This window comes from Xyrauchen texanus, chromosome 47 (genome assembly GCF_025860055.1).
Source record: "Xyrauchen texanus isolate HMW12.3.18 chromosome 47, RBS_HiC_50CHRs, whole genome shotgun sequence".
Lineage (NCBI taxonomy): Eukaryota > Metazoa > Chordata > Actinopteri > Cypriniformes > Catostomidae > Xyrauchen > Xyrauchen texanus.
The window spans coordinates 9562918-9585996 of record NC_068322.1 but is presented as its reverse complement, the minus strand read 5'-3'; the positions used below and the strand labels follow the sequence as shown (position 1 = coordinate 9585996).

General features: G+C 37.1%; 1 protein-coding gene across 2 annotated transcripts in view; it reads left to right on the top strand.

Moving 5' to 3' along the window:
• LOC127638744 (ankyrin repeat and BTB/POZ domain-containing protein 3-A-like) overlaps positions 1–17474 on the top strand; it is a 168419-nt gene extending 150945 nt beyond the window's left edge. Inside the window, exons 7-17 of one of the 2 annotated variants that reach the window (XM_052120459.1) lie at positions 402–503; positions 2774–2867; positions 4818–4953; positions 6900–7123; positions 7774–7952; positions 8617–8722; positions 9894–9996; positions 11736–11817; positions 12021–12089; positions 12421–12534; positions 14544–17474. In XM_052120459.1, the coding sequence (XP_051976419.1) occupies positions 402–503; positions 2774–2867; positions 4818–4953; positions 6900–7123; positions 7774–7952; positions 8617–8722; positions 9894–9996; positions 11736–11817; positions 12021–12089; positions 12421–12534; positions 14544–14765 (1431 nt within the window). In that variant the 3' untranslated portion in view covers positions 14766–17474. The remainder of the gene's footprint in view (positions 1–401; positions 504–2773; positions 2868–4817; positions 4954–6899; positions 7124–7773; positions 7953–8616; positions 8723–9893; positions 9997–11735; positions 11818–12020; positions 12090–12420; positions 12535–14543) is intronic. The other variant, XM_052120460.1, reaches the window with a different exon arrangement.
• Positions 17475–23079: the final 5605 nt, after the last annotated feature.

Below are 23079 nucleotides of genomic sequence, written 5' to 3'. Positions count from 1 at the left end.
AGCGTTGGAACTCGCTGCCAACTGTCTTTCCTGCTGTCTGTCTTTAACTGCTATGAAAGCGTGAACTAGATCCTAACACTTCAAACTCTTTATGGTCAGGATTTGGACCAAAGCAAGAAGGGCATGTAGGAGTTGTCCATAGGAGAGTAAACAAATGTAAACTCTAGTTATTGATTAATGTGGGCTGGATGGAATAACAAAACAAGCACATACTTTTTCTCCTGTTTTTAACTTGAATTAACAAAAGAGCCAAACGGTGGAAGAACTTTCCAGTTTTCTACTTATTCACTCACTCACTCATACCTTCCCCTTTTTTCTTTCTCGTGCTCCTGCAATTTCGCGTTCTGGTATATAATGGCTGAATTTTTCTCTCCCTGAACTTCACCTATATGACTTCCCAGGTGCCCAGCTCACTACACAAGCACCCCTCAGTTTATCCCGACAGCAGGCAGGGGACGCCACTCACATTCGCCGTGTCTCACGGACACGTCCCTGTCGTTCAGGTAGTGACGCTGTGAATGATTCGATGCCTTCCACCTTTGCACTTTCCACCTTTGCACTTTTCCCTGATGTTATCATAATAATAATGGCAAAAGAAACAGTTTGATGTTACCCCCTGTTAAACGTTTGTGGCCTGGATGGGACTGCCCAAGTGGAACTTGAATGTTCATGTGTAAAATAGAGGGAATAATCCAATTATCCTTTTAATTATATCAGGAAAGGCCAAAAGTGTCAAGGAAGATGGAGAAAGGGTTTGTCAGAGGGCAGTTTGTTGTATTCAAAGTTTTATTCCAAAGTGGAATAAAGTCTTATTTTAATTCTAAATAACCTTCCACAAATAGAAATGTTGGACTGATGACCTAATAAGGTCCACTTATATACTGTTGCTCTTCCAGGAAAATGGATAGGCTAGGTGATATTTCTTGGGGTGCTTAATAGGGTTGTGCCGATGGACGATATCATCGTCCATCGTGATGGCTGACCAACATCACGATGTAGAGCCACCATCGTGATGCCACGTCCCCTTTTGCGAGTCTTGCTAGTGTGACTCACTAATCATAGTCTCTTCTATAGTTAACCTAAAAACTTTGCAGGGATTGCTCTGTAAATTAAATTGAGAATATAACTAATGCATATATGCTATTTTAAATACTGTAGTATATGCCAGAGACGTGACGTGTTAGTCTGTGAAAATACCGTGTCAGGCAGGCTACACAAATATTGATCTTGACATTGTTAGCTTCTTGTCATTTTTTTACATGTCTTACACTGTACATTTAGATTAAAATATTTTATGTTGTAGGCTACAAGAAAATAGCCTTTATTAATTAATTATTAGTAGTTGTAGTGTCTCAGAAAATCTTGCTCATTGTCACATAGCTCTTGTATACACTGAAGCGGCAGTTTAAGATAAACCCAGACCAGCGAACGTCAAATAACTTTTGTCTGGTTAATACTTTTAAAGAAAAATTTCCTTGGCCATAAATCCATAATGTCAAATCAAATGAAAGAAACAAGGTGAATATGAATAACACACATTTATTAAAACATAGAAGAACAACAAATAAAGAACTAGAAAACGGGAACAACACTCAGACCGAAACTCGGCATTAACATTTCATATGTATAATTAGCAGCACAATTAACTTCAGCACAGGCTACAAAATAAATTATGTTATTGAAATATTGTAAAGTGGTCATATGAACTACACAAATGAACGTTTAAAAAATAATATGCAAAATCGAATAGCTCCACAGCGGATGGCGAAAAATGCGTAAAGAAGTCTAATATCTTTCACCATAGACCATGTTTAAATTTCCATGTTTCTGGCCAGAAATACCAACATATTCACTTTATCTGGTTTTAATAAGCTGCGGATTGGAGTAACTACACTACCCGCTGTGCTGAAGACCAGCTCTGATGGAGTATTGGTAGCACATATGCACAGATATTTCCGAGCTAATCTTGCCATGAGCGGAAACCTTTTATCGTTCGTTTTCCACCAAGTCAGCGGGTCCTCTTCCCCATCAATGGCCATTTCCTGCAGGTACATGGTCATTTCTGCCTCGACCTTTTGCTCATCAGTGAGTAAAATAACGAAATTATAGTTTTTAAGTGGAAAATAGTATTTATGTAAAGAGATATATTAAAATAAAAAGTGCACAACTCTTCTTAAGTGAAAGCTAAAAAAAAAAAATGCTTCATGTGTCGTACAATCTACTGATAAAGCGCCGACGAGTCATTAGTTGGGTTAGTAAAATAACAAAATTATAATTTTTCATATAATTTTTGAAAATTATATGAAATTATATAATCCCCCCCGCCCCACCCCACGGACGATATCATCGTCCATCGGGATGTTTTACTGTCAACATCGTCAACTGCCAATTTAGAGGACATCGCCCAACCCTAGTGCTTAATCTCCCAGAAGCCCACATCCCCAGCAGGAGATGTATTATCATTAAAATCCATCTTCTTGTGTTGTGTTCCTGTATGAATAATGTCCCAAACACTGCAGCCATTTGCTTCTTTTTGTAATGCTTTTTCCCCCTTCACGTTTTCTCCACTTAATGCATCAAGTGAAATTATTTATGAACAGATTACCATAAAGATGTTTTACTATTAGGAAATGTTTACCAGGGGTAGAATAATTTAATGCAAATTCAGCATTTGTATTTACCAATTCCCTGGTAATATTAAAGTTAAATCCCCAATTATAGTTCTGTGTGCGTTTCATAATGCTAATCTTCTACTTTTCACCTTACCGGGCAGCTTCTTCTCGATGCTCGAGCAACTGTAGAGGGAGGGATTCAGGATGGCATGGAGAATTACACAGAGACTCCATTACAGCTGGCATCTGCGGCAGGTAAAAGGAAAACCCTCACCAACACAGTAAATGACTTACTAAAAGCACTGAACTTTATCAGTGAACAGAAATCTTATTTATATTCATTGTGGTGCAAGAGTCCATGTTGAAATGGACTGAATATCTCATTCAAACTTAGAAATAAACAGAATGTGTTCAGATTTTGAACATTTTTAAGCCAAACAACTTTTGATTTTGCACTATACACAGAGGGCCCGTTTTTTAATGGTTCCATTCTGGTTCATTTGTGCATCTTGAAAATGTGGCAAAATAGTCCTTGCAGACGATGATCACATTATACTTTTGTGCCCCAGACTGGTTCCAGAGCTCTAATTGTATTATACAGAGACTGTCATGGTGGCAGCATTCTCAAGAGCCCTTTGCAAACTTGCTAATGAGCCTTAGCGACACCAGTTTTTTTATTAAGTCCCCAGTGTGAATATGACAAGTCCACGTGGTAAAATTATGTATGGAAACCACTGCCAAATGAGATTTCATAATCTCAGCAGTGGCAATGCTATGAATATGAATTGACCTTAGTGATATTCATTTACATTTGCCACGTGTTTGTCAGCATAATATTGAAATTACCTGTCTAGCCCACTTAGCATACAAGCCCTATAAGAATTGGATAATTCAGGTTTCAGTCAGGTGATAATGGACACTTTCTTAGTGTGACAAAAAGAGGTGGCATGCACAAAAAAGTTATAATTTCATGCAGCCTAGTAGAAAATAAATTAAGCAAAAACAAGCTGATCTGATTGAACAGAAATGTCTAGAAGAAGATTTAGCCGTAAGACCATGTGACGCAATAGAAATGGTTGTAAATGGGATTGTTTGAGCCTCATCAGATGCAAAACTCATCAGGGCTTATTGATTCTGCCTCATTTGTTGAATGTTTGGTCAATTACACCCCTGTGTTAGCATCTGCAGGCTTTTTCTTCTAATGTGGAAACACTTTCTCCTCATTACACCCGTGTGGATGTGCACAGGACAGCCTGCTAATTTACATTAGCAAATCAATCTGGGAATGGCCTGCTTGTCTGTCGGATACAGTACCGCTTCTTACTTGCACATTATATGTTATTCAAGGTCCCGACAGCTGTCGCGGAACACAGACGATCACCTCACGCTGAAACTTTTGCACTGACTATCACAGAGTTCTGTGTAGGGAATCAATTTGGCCAGCGGATACTTTTTAGATACTTTTGTAGCTAAACTGGTAGAACATGTCACTACCAACACCAAGGTTATTGATTCACTATACCAGGGAACACACATATAGATAAAGTGTTTACCATGTTAAGTTTGTTCAACTTTTTCAAGTCAAGTTTAAAAAATAAAAAAAATGGAGCTTTGCATTATAATGAAACACAAGGATAAGGGATGAGAGGATCGTGACTGTGACTGTAAAGCTCCAAAAGGACATCAAATCACCATAAGTCATCTATATCACTGCTGCACTGTTTTACATGTCTTCTAAATCCATTTGACAACATTATGTGAGGAACCATTCAAAATTTTAATCTTAATTCACTGAAAATCTTCCTCTTCACTTATTCAAATCTGGCATGTACACAAGAATGTCTTGTTCATCAAGCGCACCTGAAAGTCAGTGAGTGCACCTGACTCCATCTAAGGGCGGAGCAGAAGAAACTGTGCACAAATTTCATTGGTTCTTGGGTGATTTGATACTGTGGCAAATCTGAATGTGTGATATTGAACTAGATTGAACTTGATTAAGCACCTTTTAAAAACCAGCTGCATCCAGAGGCTGCTCTAATCAGGAGTGGGGATGTTTGATAGGATGGAACCACCTGTAATTTGTCAAAATAGTAATACTCAAAATGACTACTGGGGTCGTAACAACCTTGAAGGCATTGTAAGTTGCTTTGTATAAAAGCATCTGCTAAATTAATTAAATGTTAATTGCCGTTTTGGTTTTAACAGGCAACTTTGAACTGGTCAGTCTGCTTTTGGAAAGAGGAGCAGACCCATTGATTGGCACCACTTACCGTAATGGGATTTCCTCTGGCCCGCTGGGCGAAATGAACTCGTACAGCTTGGCAGCAGCACACGGACACAGGTACCGGTAATACACAACCACTGACTCCATAGCAACAGTGATTACTCACATATGTTAGAGACAGCACATTACCCACAAGCTCAACAGGGAACCAAACTTTCATTACTACATTGACACATTTGTCACCACGCATCATTATTCCTGTTTAGTCATACATCATCCTGACTGCAAGAACTTAATATATCAGATCTGACCTCATAAAACCAGGCATAAAAAGCTTAGCTGGTGTTTCTGGGCACAAACGTGTGTGTAGTTTAATGCCATAACTCCACCCCGTCACTATCCATAGCTGTTGAACTGTATGGGTGACTGGGTGCTCACTCATTCAATCTCACCTATGCCCAGCACTGCATAATGGAAGCTCATTGAAATTCACAGTGCATGCAAGTGAATGAGAATCCAGAATGCTAGACGGCCAACTCGCCCACCTCTATGATATTAAGGCAATCCGTTATAAACGACGTCTGAATGGGAGACGTATCGAGGTCAGAGCCAGAACAGAATGTTTTGTTGGGCATCAAGTTCCTGAGATGTTTGTCGACGTGTATACAGTGATGATTTGTTGTTAATGCAGATTATACTGGTTGTTGAGAGCACTGGTACTTTTTATTAAGTAAAATGTCTTCACGCAAACACACAAGCCTGAGAACTTGTGATAAAATTTTACAGAAAAAATATTTTAATGCATTGATAGATGAAAGTCATAAACACAAATGCGCTCTGGGTGTTTCACAGATAAGCTGTTTAAAACACTTTTTGCTCATCAATATCCGCTGATAGAAAAATGATGCAAGCAAGTAATCTTCATGGCTATGTAAAACAATCTGTCTTTCTCAGAATTTTGTGCTCTCACAGTCAACCCTGGCTTAAAGGGACAGTTCACCCAAAAATGAAAATTTTGTGGAACACAAAAGGAGAATTTTTAACTATCTTCACAGCTCCTTTCCTACAAAAAACTCATAAAGCACCATAAAAGTAGTCAATGACTCGTGCACTCTGCTCCATGTTGTCTGAAGGAAGACAAATTATTTGAGTTAGAAACAGACTGAAATATAAGTTTTTATTCATTGATAATCACCCGCTCTGCCGAAGCTCTGTAATCCTATTCATGTCTGCGCTGAGATAATTTATGGTGGTTTTATGGTGTTTAAAGTGATAGCTCACCCAAAAATAAAAATGTATCTTCATTTACTCACCCTCATGCCATCCCAGATGTGTATGACTTTCTTTCTTCAGCAGAACACAAAAAAAGATTTTAGAAAAATATTTAAGCTCTGTAGGTCCATAAAATGCATGTGAATGGTGATCAGACCTTTGTAGCTTCAGAAATCACATAAAGGAAACGTAGAAGTAATCCATAATGACACCAGTGGTTAAATCCATACCTTCAGAAGCATCATAATAGGTGTGATTGAGAAACAGATCAAAATTTAAGTCCAGTAAGAAATATTGTTCTGTTTCACACCTACACCTATTATATCACTTCTGAATATATGGATTACTTTTATGTTTCCTTTATGTGATTTTTGGAGCAAAAGGTCAAAATTTACAAAGGTCTCATTGCTATTCACTTGCATTGTGAGGACCTACAGATGTGCTGATATGTTCTTCTAAAAATCTTTGTTTGTGTTCTGCTGAAGAAAGAAAGTCAGACAGATCTGGAATGGCATGAAGGTGAGTAAACGATGAGAGAATTTTCTTTTTTGGTGAACTATCTTTTAATGTCCTTTTTGGAGCTTAAAAGACGTGGTCACTATGAACTGTTGTTTTATGGAAAAGAGCTACATGAAACTTCTTCAAAAATCTTCTTGGAACAGCATACAGGTTTGAAACAACATGAGGGCGAGTAAAAAAATGACATAATTTTCATGTTTGGGTGAACTATTTGTTTAATGAATGTACTGTAAATACCTGAGTGAATTGATAACATGCATGTGCTGCTGCAGGAACGTGTTCCGGAAGCTTCTGTCCCAAGTGGAAAAGGACAAGGGGGATGTGCTGTCACTGGAAGAGATCCTAGCCGAAGGCTCTGAGCCAGGAGAGAGGAGAGTGCCACAGTCAGAGGCCACCCTCCGGACAGGCAAGGCCAAACTAAGGGCCCTCCGCGAGGCCATGTACCACAGTGCCGAGCACGGCCATGTGGACATTACCATAGACATCCGCAGCCTGGGTTAGTAAAAACACTGCACGCTTACCACAGGACCTATTTATACCTGGTATTAAGATCCGTCTCAGGTGATCCAATCACAAGTGATCAGCCGAGATGACAGTATGGCTGTTTACACCTGGTAGTATCATGCATTTCAACTGCATCTCTTGTTATCATATTCAGATTTCGAGACGAAGGTCTACTGTTGTGTTTTTGTCTCCAGACCAGGAGGACATCTCAATGTTTTCTTGTCATTTTTGTATGATACACTGTCTTTTATTATCTCATTGCATTCATTTAGACTGCAAGATCACAACACGGATCAGTAGTGGTGGAGCACATACGTTTTTGACAACCTCTGTATTATCAAATTACAAAACGTTTTAGAGACCATTTACACCTGCATTTAGCATTGTCCACTTGTGATCAGATCGCCCAAACTAATTTCAATACCAGGTGAAAACAGGGTTATAGACATTTACAGCCTGCCTCAGTTCTGTCATGCAGCGATCACAATATCTATTCACTTCTTGGAACAGCACTGACACTGAGTATTTAGTTTCAACATACATACATTATACATGCATTCAGTTATACAGTAGGCAGATGGAAAGATCGATTTTGAAGTGTCACATACAGTGGATTAATTGATGAATTGATTGCATATGCAGGCGTGCCCTGGACCCTGCACACATGGCTCGAGTCTCTGCGTACATGCTTTGTACAGCAGCGGCGACCTCTGATCCAGGGCCTGCTGAAGGACTTCAGCTGCATTAAAGAAGATGAGTACACAGAGGAACTTATCACACATGGACTGCCTCTCATGTTCCAGATCCTCCGAGCCAGCAAGGTGCATTCACAATTCTTTATTACATCACATAAGAAATCATGCATTATGTAGAGGACTCTTAAAGGGACAGTTCACCCAAAAATTCTGTCATTGTTCAGTCACCTGTTATATTCTTCCAAACTCATATGATGTGGAAAACAAAACACCATTCACTTTTAGTGTATGGAAAAAAAGATGCAGTGAAAGTGAATGCTGACTGAGGCTAACACTTTACCTAATATCTCCTTTATTGTTCCATGAACAAAAAAAAGCAATGGAACAACATGAGGGTGAGTAAATGATGACTAAAGTTTCACTTTTGGGTGATCTAGCACTTTAATGCAAATTTCTCTGAGAGTCCCTCTGTATTGCTATCTCTAATATTGAAGTGTTTTATTTTTACTGTCAATTTACCTTTAAATGATTTTGCAACACTTAAGAATTGAATGACCCTCATAAGTCTTTGCGTTGTTGTTATCACTGTGCTGCAGTCCATGACTCTGAGCAAACAGTCAATCAACATCAGCCACACCAGGTTCAGCTCTCTCTGTAATTAACATGATAAAACGTCTAATTACAGCTCGTCATAAGTGGTGTGTGTTGGCTTTACCGTAGGCTTGAATGCACTTTACTTTTAGAAAACAGAATTTAGGGTCTAGTTACACCCTGTGTGTGTGATCTGCAGAACGAAGTGATCAGCCAGCAGCTGTCAGTGATCTTTACCCAGTGCTATGGGCCTTTCCCGATCCCCAAACTAACAGAAATTAAAAAGAAGCAAACATCTCGTCTGGGTGAGTACATCAGCTGTAGTCAACATGATATTAATATGGATTCTATTTACTTTCCAATTTCATCTTTCTGTCCTTATTGTGAATGATTCATTTGTGCTCATTAGCCTTTGTACATTTTAATTGTTTTGCTCTTCCACTGAAATGACCATCCTTTTCCACTGATGTCACCTAGGTCATGCATGCTATTGGATAATGTTAACCAGTAGTCAAACGCTATTTATCTTGACTGTATTTTTGCAAACTTGCATTCAGACTCCATTCTTGTTTGGAACTGCCACTTTCCACAATCGAATTAATTCTTGATGGATGAAATCAAAATCCACCCTGCATTTATTTTAGTTGAATATCATGTTTAAGGTCACATTACAGAAATAAATAGGTTGTGAACGCAGTTTCACATTGACTTTAAGTTCATCTTCAAAACTTACACCAGCTCTGCTCAGCTTCTTCCATTATTAACAATTACCATATTGAGCAATGCCTGACACTTGTCCTTGTGTGCCCTGAAAGTCTGTCTAGTGTATTGACTAAGGCAGCTCAGTGCAGTGATCGAACTACTGCATTTATCAACATCATCTCACCAATTAATTCTGGGTTTATATAAATCCCAAGTTGATTCAGCATTTTACACTGATCTTCCCCAAATAGTTTCACTCTAAGCAGAGAAAAGTGCAATAAATGAATTTTCGATTGCAGTTCAAATTGAATTAGGGCTCATAAAGTGTTGGAGGAACGCTTGCGCCATCTAGGCTTTAGACGAGGTATTGCATGCAATGGACTGCAAAATAGACATCGTTTACATGCTCTCTGACTTTCTAATAGTCATCATGACAACCTTTCAAACACAAGACATGGTACCAAGGGCGTAGCCAGTAAATTACTTTTGGGTGGGTTATGTTTTTGGCCAATTTATTTATTTACCAGATTTTCCTTAACAAAAGTGAACTGGCACATTCTTTTTTTGTTTATTTTTTATTTTTTACTATTATATAAATAGATATTTGAAGTAAAAAAAATAATCTCTAACATTCTAGGTGGGCCTGTGTCTAATTTGGGTGGAAATCCCAGCCCACTCTGGGCTACACCACTGCATGGGACAACCTTCTAAATCATTAAGTAGTTTGTGTAATAACTGTTGTGTGGATAAGATGCGATGTGTTTTGTCCTTCAGATCCCCACTTTCTCAACAATAAAGAGATGTCTGATGTGACATTTCTGGTGGAAGGAAAACCCTTTTATGCCCATAAAGTGCTGCTCTTCACTTCCTCACAAAGGTAAATCTCAAAGTATAACACTTTAGAATTTGTTACCTTTACAGTTAAAAATGCACCTTTATACTCATAAACAGCAGAACTGCGCATCTTTAAATACATAATGTAAAACATTTATGATTTTTAGAAGTCGTCTTTTAATAATATATTTATTTGGGGAGACCAGAGGCAATTGTATAATGTTTACATTTTCCCTCATAACTCACATACTTCTAAAAATCTACCTGATTTCCTTCGGCGTAAGAAAAATAAATATTCCCCAACAGTAATAGAATCATTAAAATATTCATAGTGTAAAACTATGAATATTTGAACATATTCAAATTGCATTGAATATGAGAAGTCAAGAGTGTTGCAGTGACCTCATTACAAGGTTGTACATTATTAATCCACTGTATCTCAAATAAGAGCATATACACAAAGTAATCATTGCTTTATTATTAAAAATATATAAATATATACTACTGAATAGTTTTTGTCTTTTACATTGTAAAATATTGATCAGATGATTAGTCAAGATTAGCCTTGATTTTTTAGTGTAATAATGTTTATTACATTTTATCAGGACTCAACCGTTCTATACTTTCAATAAAAATACACTCAATGTTTTCAATAAATACTTATCAATCATTTCAATAATTCTTGGATGGTAGCTACCAATTAAAGTGTTTGCATCTGTTTTAATATTAACTTTTTGCCATCAACCTACAGATAAAATACTTGTAACTTTAAAGTAAAAAATATTACAACTTTAGACAGCTGAAGAATATGACTTGACATCAAAGTCAAGTCAAGTCAAGTCATTTTTATTTATATTGCACTTTTCGCAACACACATCATTCAAAGCAGCTTTACAGAAGATCAGCATTAACAGAAAATGAAAATGTAATATCTATAAAGTCTTAGAGTCATCAATGTGTCGTTTGATAAAATACGATTGTGAATTGTGTTTAAAAATAGGTAATTAAATAATAATTGTATTTAGAACCCCAGTGAGCAAGCAGAAGGTGACTGTTGCAAGGAACACAAAACTCCATAAGATGTTGATTAATGGAGAATTTTTTTTTTTTGTTAGGCTCACTGTGTGGGCCAGTTCCCCTCTGGCTAACATCATGAATATAATGCCAATATTACTTATGTATAGTGCAAGTCATGGTTTACAATTGTTAAACTAAGTAAGTGTTAAGGGTCAGTGTTTAAACAAATATTTTGTGTAAACTGTAAGATTAATGACTAATGTCTTTGAAGTTCATCCTGGAATAACTGCAGAAGTTCACATAGATGCAGTTGTCATTGTTAATTGGCTGATGAAGGCTTTTGTTGGAAAATAATTGAAAGACTATGTATTCCATTATATGAGTGTAGTCCATCAATAGACTGAAGTGATAAAGGCAAAGATAATTTAGGTGATCCGCAGTTCAACTGGCCGGTAATTTCGGTGAGATCTATCCTAAGTCCAAGGTTCAGGCAATGGCATATAATGTATCCAATGTCTAATGGTTGGAGTTGGCATCAGTTCATCCTTTGAAGTCCATCGTAATAGACTGAAGTGATGTTTGGCTGACATCCAGACACTTTTTTGATACATCTTTTTTTTCTTTTTTTTTCGTAAAATAATTATTTATGGTGTTATATTTAACCTTAGTTTTTAGGGTTAGGGGGTTAAGGTTTCCATTTGCCCTTATAATATGGCTTTTAGAAGATGTTCATGCCGTTTCTCTTTCTCTCTTTCTACCCATCAGGTTTAAGTCTCTGCTTTCTAACAGACCAGCAGCTGAAAACACTTGCATAGAGATCAGTCATGTCAAGTACAACATTTTTCAGGTTTGAATCCAGTGACTCACACAAAACCCCTTCAAACTTCTGCCAGCATCACTGACAAACCACCTTAACCTAATTCCCATCTCTGTCTGCCCGATTTGGCTTAATGACAGAATTTGTGATTAATGCAAAACTCACCTGTCTTAAAATTACTCATAGAAGTTCTGCTAAAATTTCCTGAGAACTGTGTGTGCTATGTGCTTCAGCTGGTAATGCAGTACCTCTACTGTGGTGGCACAGAGACTCTGCACATCAGGAACACTGAAATTATGGAGGTATGAAATAGGTTCTCCTCCTTCCTTTATATGTGTGTATTTGGGCAATTTCTATTAGTCATTTTTGGGTGAAATCTGTTAAAGTTTGTCTTGCGTAATCCTGCCTCTTTCCTCCTTACTCCTACCCAAAGTGGCCAGTCTCTAATTAGTCTGATAAATCTCATCACTCATGGATCACCATCTTTACTGGATGGGAGACCCTTTGTGCATAGCACTGCAGCAGAGTTGTTAATGATCAACATTTATGATTTTTTTTTAATTAATTGATTGCTTTTGAGTGTTATAAAGCTTGATGTGCTTAGCTTTGATTGATGGTCCCTCTGCTTCAAAGCTCTTGTCTGCAGCCAAGTTCTTCCAGCTTGAATGTCTCCAAAGACACTGTGAAATAATCTGCTCCAAGAACATCACTACCGACACCTGTGTGGACATATACAAACATGCCAAGGTACACTTAATGCTCAGAAGAAAGTTCAATAATGAATGCTGCTGATATTCATCAGTGTTGAAGCAACCAGATGTTTTTCCATTCACATACTTATAACGTATGTTACTCTACTGGGCTTTTCACACTTTAAATAGTTAACCCTGGACTAATGTAATCCTGGATTATCTGATTCCTTGTTTCACACTGTTCTACCCTGGTTGAGTGATTTATTCTGAATAGTCACTTTTTGGGAGTTAACTATCTTTTTGCATAGTTCTTAAAAAGGTAATCCACTACAAAGTACTAATTACTTCTCTAAAATGGTATATTACTTGGCTGATAAGTTCTTTGAAAAGTAATAAGATTACTTATTACTTTTAAGTAAATAATAATACTATTAATAATATATATATATTATACTATTATATTATATTAATATATAATATATTAATAATACTATTTCAAAATAATGTCTATGTCCTCCTTGTTCATTGTCACACTCAGCAGCACCCGTTTCTCACTTATAATGACTTCTTAGGGGCTACATGCCCTTCAGCTGTCACAGAAACAGACAATTGTATGAACATAATTCATGTTTCGAATTTTGTAATTTAAAATTTTAAATTCGTAATTTAAATTAACCCAATTGCAATTGGGTGCCTGCAAAGACGCAAATTATACGTCATAATTAAGGGTTCACTTCTGCGATTTGGTACGATGCATTCATATTAGCAGCGAACCGCACCGGAGTTTGCATGAACTGTACCCCAGACCACCTTTGCAAGTGGACTCGGGTGCGGTTTGTGGGTGCGAAAACAGTGTTCACATCACCCAAACGAACCAAACTTTGACGTCATTCGAACTCGGGTGCGCACCAAAAGTACTAGTGTGAAAACCTGCTTAATCACTCCACTTAACGTGTTTGCCATCACCGCTTCCCTCAGACGCTTAAACTAAACTCAGCACATAAAAATAATTCTGTGATTGGTACTGTGGCTACAAAATGCACAAATATTTAAGGCAGATGCTATTTGCACCCCAGTGCAAATAATGGTATATGTTATTTACAGGCCATTGCAAATAGTGTCAGATACTATTTGCACCCATATTTAAATACTAATACACAGAATGTGTATCACTGCAGTGTGTTTGTGTTTATTTAGAGTCCCACAGACACACTATATCAACCTCTACCCCTAGACCTAACCTTAACTTTACCTTATTAAAAATAACCTTGGTTTTACTACAGTAACCATGGTTTCAACATAGTATTTTTTTTTATATTTACAGTAACCACAACATTAGCCATGGTTACTATATTACCACCATAATACTGTACCAACAACACCATGGTAAATTTCATTAAAACTATGGTTTCTACCAAAAAATATGGTTACTACAATATTAGTAATACAGTGATGCAATTTCCACACAATTGATACCGAGCCACGGGAACGAGAGCGGGAACAGACCCCGCCTCCGGATCAAACCCCTCTCTGCACTCCTCGACATTCACCATGACCAAATCACTGTGATGAAATTAACATTAATACTATTATAATTATAGATCAAAATTAGTATGAAAGGAAATATTAAGTGTGGAATTAGGAAATCAGATGGGAAAAGGAATGGGATAAAACACGCTTAACGCAGTTGCTAGGACAACAGTACACATTCACTCACCGTCTTTACACCCCAAACCACTACAGCAATTGTATTGGGGTGCAAATAGCTGTCCTGTGTGGCAGATGCTATTTACATCGGGGTGCAAATAGACACTCTGAATATGTAATGAGGTTTATGATTGGTTTTCTGTTGATAATTCACTCACTGTTCTGCATTAATTATTACTGTAGCAGGGCTTCATAATCCAGTGTTAAAAGCAGTGCTAACCTCCTTCCAAAATTACAAGTATGAAATGTTGCTAAACCCTGGGTTAAAATTGACTGGCAGGGTTTAGCGTAGTGTGGAAAGCGCTTATATTTAGGAACATCAAGTCTCACATTTTCATAATATCCCACACATTTTAGTTCCTTGGAGCCTTGGAGCTGGCAGCCTTCATTGAGGGCTATTTCCTGAAGAACATGGTGCTCCTGATCGAGCTGGAAAACTTTAAGCATCTTCTATATGAGGTTCCTGCAGAGAGTCCTGGTCCAGGACCGGCTTATGACGTCCTTCGTGATCTCGAGAGAACCCTTGCCTTGCGGATCCGCTCCATCCATCTCTCTGCCTCCAAGGGCTCGATTGTTTGACACTTTCACCAAATTCATGCAAGATCACACCAGCTCTTACTTTGCTTTCACTGAGAGCCCCATAATTGTGTACCACTATCTGAAAACTAGTTGGAGACATTTAAAACGTCATAGCCAACACGGTTAGCACCTGCCTAATGGGATGGATGTAGGACCAAGAGATTGATTTTTATTCCACAGGCTAACATCTCCACAACATTGCAGAAATGTCAGCCTGCTGAACTCATACCATTCCAAGGGCTACATTATGGGACATTCTTTAAACATCCTAGCAACGTTGTGACAAGCTAATCACACCTGACCAAATGATGTCGTCACTGCCTCGGTCATGCTTGCCAAAGGGTCTGCTTCATTGTTTGGTGGACACTGTCTATTGGAAACGGTTGTCATGCTACCCGCTGTGCACTGAGCTTTACTGTGGACATATTTTTTAAAACATGGTAATATTACTCTCCATTCTGATTTACATAGCCTGCCTTTTGAATCCTGAATTTGTGTAACCTTATCTCCAAGTGACAAATTTCTTGAAATGTAAGGCAAATAATGCATGTTGTTATAAACTGCCATTACGTTTGCTAAGCCACTTGTGTTATAGTTGGACAAAGCTCCTTGGGAAACATCCCTTAGGTGTAGAGTTTAAAAATCAAGGTTTTATATACTTAATATTGACATCCAGCTACTACAATTTTTGGTATCTATGTGAACAACAATACGCCAGCTATTTAAATTCAAGCACTTGTGTTTGATCTAAATGCTTTGCGATTTTATGAAGTAGTGATTTGCTAACAATCAGAGTTGCACATGAAGGATACATCTACAGTTGTCTTTTGTACACTGATCCAACATAAATGACCCAACCAATAGTAGACTTCTTTTTTTTTGCTGTTGAGATTTTTCATTATCTCCTTGTTCTCCACCATTGCATTAGTTTTGAGCTAAGTGTCCCCATTCGTTTCAGCCCACCAGTTTTATTGGCCCTCAAAACTACCACTGTATTACACTCAAAACTGAGCAGTTCATCCTTGCCTTGAGGTCGTGTAATTAACAATCTGTGTCAATAATCTGCATGGGTCCTCCGCAGCCTGTGTCAATCTTATGTAGAAAACTAAATCAATACTCTATAATGTTAGTTTACCTGTTTTGAGAGCTAATTTACCTTCTGTGGATGCAAAATATGATTTAGTCTGATGAAATTACTCACAGGACTTTGTCTTTGTTGCTTGCAAGTCTGTCTAATAGTGTGTTATGAAAGATGCTATTGCACTGGTCACTACTTTTGTGGCCCAATGTACATATTCCCGGTATTCCCGGTATCCTGCTTTTGTTAAATGTGAAAATTTGAAGCCAGCTCCACAAAAAAGAATAGAAACAAAAAGAAAAAAAGAGGCTATTTTAGTTTATCTGCCAAAATGCATGTTCTGGTTTTCCTGTGTTCATCTATACCCTTCAGGATGTTAGAAACTGTACTGGAGGTATGGTGTTACTAGCAGAGGATTTTTAACAATGCTGAACCCAAAGTAACAGATTTTCAATGATCAAACATTTTATCCAAAGAATATCTGAAGATGACATCATACAAATCTCTCTCTATCAGTATAAACCAGAAGATATATTTTTTAATAATATCCATACTATTAACTATTTATAAAAAGTGTCTGCACCTTAGCACATTGTGCTGGTAGTGCTGTCCAAGAGTCCAGTTTTGATTAGAGAGTTATTGTATGATTTATATTTTATGTTCAGTAGAGCAACAAAATATCTTTAATGGTCATGAACATCCAACTCCTCATGTAAAATGAAAAGGTTGGTTAATTAGGTTAAATATAAATTTAAATGCATAGTTTATTGGTATGTAGCTAACTATGGATATAACAATATAATGATGCAAATAATTTAAAACTGTGAAGATTTATTTTAAAAGACGTAGTATAGTTACTTTATTTTCTTATGAAGTACATTTATTATGAAATCCTTGTCTGCTAGTTTGTGTATCAGGGATTTAAAAAAGTCATAATGTAATTGCACATGTCCTTGTGTTTGCAAAATGTCATTGCTTTGACAAACTAAAACAAATCCTGTCATCGTCATTTTGAAGATTGGACCTGATTACTTGCAATGTCTACAGTTTACCCTACAATGATTTGTGGGTTTGCAAAAGCAATACTTGGCACAAATATTTCCGTGCCAATATGTACCATGTAAGGTTACTGCTCTCTTGTCTGACCTTTATTAGTCAGCAAAGCATGAACAGTTATCAATGTAGCCTCTGACCTCTTTGAAAATAATTCACTAGGGCCAAATGTAGAGTCAATGGGTATATAAAAGCTGTACACCTCCTCACATAGAAAGTGACTTGCTCAGTGTTTCCTGGCTTCAGCTTTATCTGCTTCTGGCTGTTTTTCCAATCTCCACTAATGCACACCTTCTGACATCTCTATTAGACAAAACCTGCATGCTTTGACTGGATCAGAGTCTAACAGAATTTGTTGGCACTTATTATTTCACTTAATTGAAACATTGTACATTGTACAAAAGATAATATAGAGAAATATCTATAGAACTTGGTGTAAATATAAGGGATGTGGTTGAGTTTAACAATCAAAACAAGAATGTTACACTTTTGCTACAGTGCAGTTGTTTAATGACATGCATTAATGTACAGCCAATAGAAATGACCATGATTGACCACCGTGTTGCGTCATCATTAAAATTTCTGTGATAAGCTGTAAGCTCTGATTGTTTGTTTATTTGTTTGTTTGTTTGACTGACTGATACCTTAAATGATTAGTATAGAGCTTTTCATGTAATTTCATTGAGAGTGTAATGATTAACTTTGTATACTGTCCTGTACATGTAAAAAGGTTTTGGTTAGAGATAAAGTTGATAAGCCCTTTTATTTTATTTATAAGCTGACTTTTATATGAAAAAAAAAATGAAAAATTAATTATTCAGAATTCCTAGGTTAAACTTGTCAATACTTGTGGATGACAGAACAACAGGAAATGGGATCCTTTCATAAATGGTAGAACTAGCATTCATTTGATACTGATTAATATGGTTAATAATGATATGATTAATTTTGATTAATGATTCATTTTAAACACAATTTTAATCAGTTTTATCAATCAGTATGGAGTGTCAAACAGCCATATATGTATATTTATGTGTTATATTTGCAGGCCAAGATCAGTGTTGGGTGTAATGCATTACAAAGTAATTACTTACTGTAATCAAATTAATTTTTCATTGAAAATGTAAAGTAAGGGATTACTCTTAATTGTTCAGTAATTTAATTACAGTTACTTCTGATATAATTGCGTTATATACTGTTTAGATTATAGAACAGTTATATAAAACAATAGTGAATTTTACATAATATGTAACGTCTAATGTAAAACTAGCCCGTTAAATTATTTGGCCAGTTCATGAATATTTATTTGATTTTATAAAAATGTATATGAAAGAAATAAAAGAACAATTTCATGTCTATCCTTGTATGTTTCATCTGGTCGAGGTTGATAAGGGTTTTAGAAAATAATTAGTAATAAGTAATGCAATTACTTTTCAGACAGATTAAATAGCACAGTAATCTAATTACACTGTAGAAGATGTAATTAGTAGTTAGTAATGAATTACTTTTTAAGGTATTTTACCCAACACTGGCCAAGATAGACTGCAAACTTGTGGTGTGGCCATACCGGTCAACGCTCCCGTTTTTCCCGGGAGTCTCATTTCACACCCATCTCCTGCCCCCCTCCCGTTTCGTTATTTCTCAAACCTCATTATATGAATAATCACATCAAAATATCATTCCAAGGTTGTCCAGTTGCCAGATCTTGTATGAAACGCATCCTACTCACACAATCGACACATCACACAAATTTCAAACCATTTGTGACCTCAACCAGGGGCGTCGGACTGGGGGGGTAAAGGGTACCGAGTACCCAGGGCCCGAGGCAGGGGGGGCCCCTTAGAAGTCAGTTTTCTATACATACATATTTGGTACGGGGCCCAGCAAGATGGTTTGTACCCAGGGCCCAAAATTTGGTGCTACGCCCCTGACCTCAACCTGCAACCTACAACCCAGTTGCGCTGTTGATATCTGCGCAGGTAGTAGACGCGGGAAGTTGAATGAAGCATCACTGGTAGATGGGAGAGGAAGACTCAGGTGGTGCTCTGGCAATATATATTTATATATTTAAAAACAGCTGGACGGAATAATTTAATTTCATATCTCGAAGCCATATCGACAATGCCCACGCCTTTTGCAAAGTGTGTCGCACTGATTTTAATATCGGACACTGGGGAAAATGACGTACTCAGCACATTAAATCACAACGGCACAATGACTGGTTGTGAAGCTATTACTGCAAAACATATGAAATCAGAGGTGTAAAATCATTCATGTTTTGTATACTTAAAAGTAAACTGAATTAGCTTTTTTTTTTTTTTTCATTTTAATATTGAGTGTGCCTTTAAAATAATATTTAGAGTTTGTTACAATTTTTGCTCAATCAACAGAATTTGTGGCGGAATGTTGATTGCCACAAAAAAAAACTGACCCAGCTTTTCTTTTAAAAAAAAGTACAAATCGAGTTTACAGTGCTGAACTTATAATGGAAGTGAATGGGGCAATTTATTTGAAGGTGTAAAGGTAGAAATATGAAGCTTATAATTTTTCAAAAAGCTATTACATTAATTCTACTGTGAAAACTTGTGGACTATTTGAAATGTTTAGTTGTTTAAATAGTCGTTTTTTGGCGGACTTCCATTCTAGGCAGATTAACTTAGTGATGTCACTGATGTTACGTCGTCATGTTAAGGAAGATAGGAAGAGCAACAATCAATTCCTATCTTTTTCTTTTTTATCTACTGGTAGGCTAGCGCCTTGCATGACAGCTCTCCCGTCATTGGTGTGTGAATGTGTGCGTGAATGTGTGAATGAGTCACAGTGTAAAGCACTTTGAAAAGGTTAAGGTTAAACCGTAAGTGCAGACCATAATTCAAGCTGTCATGAAAGATCCAAAGGACGAGTCTGCTTGTTACCTACTTTTTGCAAACCATGTTGGATCCATATGGCTTGTCATTTTTTATATTAATAATCAGTGTTGGGCAACGTTACTTTTAAAAGTAACTCATTATAATATTGCATAACTCCTTAAAAAACTTAATTTAAAAGTGACTTTATGAAAGTAAAGCATTACGTTACTTTTGCATTAATTTTGTGTTAATATTTCCACACAGCCACTTTCTCTACTGCTATGTTATGCATTCCATACAAATAAGCCACGCATTAAGAGACATTACAGGCAGAGTGCGAATTACCCCACCATAATTGGGGGGTACTGCTCCTTCCAGCCAGGTTTCTTAAGCAATCAAATTGGTCCGGTTGCTAGGGAGGGTATAGCCACATGGGGTAATCTCCTCGTGGTCACGATTAGTGGTTCTCACTCTTTTTGGGGTGAGTGGTAAATTGTGCATGGATCGCGGAGAATAGCATGAGCCTCCACATGCTGTGAGTCTCCGTGGTGTCATGCGCCTCACGGATTGAGGTGAGTAGCCTCGCCACCACGAGGACCTACTAAGTAGTGGGAACTGGGTATTCCAAATTGGTAGAAAAGGGATAAAAAAAGTTATATAATAGGTGTGGGTGAGAGACAGATCAACATTTAAGTCCTTTTTTACTATAAATCTCCACTTTCACTTTTTTCTTCTTTTGTTTTTGGCGATTCAAATTCTTCATGCATAATGCCACCTACTGGCCAGGGAGGATATTTATAGTAAAAAGCAACTGCAATATTGATCTGTTTCTCACGTACACCTTTCATATCGTATGGATTACTATTATGCTACCTTTTTTGCTTTATTGAGCTTCAACTTTTTGGTACCGATTCATTTGCATTGTATGGACCTACAGAGCTGTGCATGTACATGACTTTCTTCTGTTGAGCTCAAATGAAGATTTTCCTTCAAAGTGAGTGAGTAAATGATGTGAGAATTGTAATTTTTGGGTGAACTATTCCTTTAAGGACATTTATATTTGCTCAGTCAACACATGGAGGTTATTCTTTACATGTTCTGTTTTAATATGGACAATGACCGAGGGTCTTATTCACGGTAACATTGTTATGAGTTTACCTCAATATGCCAGCCCTTACATTCCAACTGTTTTGTTATGTGCGCTTTGAGCATAAAAAAGGTCAAGAGAAATTATTTTTGAGTGGAAACATACCTGACGAGAGAAAACCACAACATAGTTCTCCACAATCAGATGATGCAAGCAGAAATATGGGCGATGACTCGTTTTGTTGTTGGGTGAGCAAAGTAAACTGTTGTTGTTTCCAGTAAGATGTGTCACTAAAGGTTAAAAGCAGGGCATGTCAACAAGGCCAACGTGTAACCATATGTAGTCAATACATTTTATAGTGGTTTATAGTGAAACCGGTAATCGTCCCATCCCTACAGGTAAGTAGCCGGTAATTCAATGTATGAAGACGTGACATGAGCTATGAAAGAACAAAACACGTTAATAAATGAAGGTTGTAAAATCAACAAGCTAGACGTCAGCTAGCAACTTACAATTATCCATGCACGTCAGCAGCAAACCGTTCTCTATCTCAATTGCTTCTAGCCGCCACGGTGGTTAAAAATGGCACGGTCCACTATAGGGGTGTCTGAAATCGCTTTACATTAAAATGTTCCTACAGTGAAAATATGAGTTGACTTATATTGTAACCGTAAATATATTTTTTCACAATATCAGAAAAATTATCTGACCCCCCCAAAACTGATATTTCTGTCCCTTTGGGGGGTACTGGGACTTCATTGGGGGGTATAGTACCCCCCAGTACCCCCTGTAATTCGAACTATGATTACAGGTCATGCTAGCTACTGTACAACACTCATGTCAAAACAACATTGTAAACAAACAGATATTTAGAAAGTAGGTCTTCACGTCATTTTAAAATAAATAATCAATAACAGGAAAACAATATGCATGATTAGTTTTTCCATCGACATGGCAGCCAATAGGCCTATATGGCAATACGTTTTTCAAAAGTCAGGATAAAATTCAGTGGGGAATGCCAACCTAACATGTTCAAGGAATGTGTCTGATAATAAAATCATATTTTCTCTTAAGTCATCTCGGTGTACGCTTGTTTTGAGTTGATCCGGTGCGTACAAACGTCACATTCTGGTTGATCGCATAAAAATTCAAACGTGCATATTGATAAGGGGTGGGAATCTCTAGACACCTTTCGATTACGAGTCCGACAGCTGCGATTCGATGATAAAACGATTATCGATGCATCTTGATGCATCTTTTTTCAATGCAGAATTTTTTTTCTCACTGACTGCTTTGTACTTTTAAAGCAAAATATTTGTAATGATTCATAATGAATTTACTTCCAATAACGTTTATTAATACAACAAATGGAAGCAATGTGGCAAGTCAAATCAGACAAAAAAATAAACATTTTGCTGAGTCAAAAATCATACAGAGCTTCTGTACTAGCAGCTCTCATACAAAAATTATGCTTGTGTCATATTCTGAATAACTTGTAAATTGCACTTAAATTAAATAAATAATCTAAATTGCACATATACAATGATAAATAAGAGTCTTAAGCTTCTGACTTTAAACTAAATCCTGAACATAAAAGTTTATTTTGCTTTATACCACAATAAAAAGCAGAGGGGAGTCAAAATGTTGACTAAAAAAAACAACTCTTAATGTAAACCTTTAAGATTAATCAGAATTATCGATGCAGCACCATGCAAATATCGTGTCTGTTACTGATGTCATTGTAAACATGCACTATTTGCTGTCAACTATGACAAATTTAGTCCTTTAAGTGAAAGCATCCAAAAGGAATATCCGCCCAGCACTGTATTGAGACTGTTCAAGGCTGTTTTTTCCAATAGCATGCAAACTGAAGTTCATCGTAGAGACCATTGGTGCCTTGGTTTACCATGCTTTTAAGAAACGCAGCCCTGTTTGATTCCTTTAAAGTCACAATTATGGTGATTGGTGTTCTCTTTGTTTTGGCACTTTAACCTCCGTGTTTAAAATAACTTCTTTCAGCCACAGCAAAATGTCACGAGAATATTAGCTCTTTGATGAGGGAACAGAGCAAAGTATACCTTATGACCTTGAAATGAATGCTAATAAGCAGAATATACTGTTTTCCATCACATTGTGAACGATGAATTACTATTAGGGCAGATCCTGATGTCACACTTTGGCAAATTTGACCTTTTTGAATACTTTTAGATTGCTAATCAAATGCCATGATGTGAAATCCACAGACAT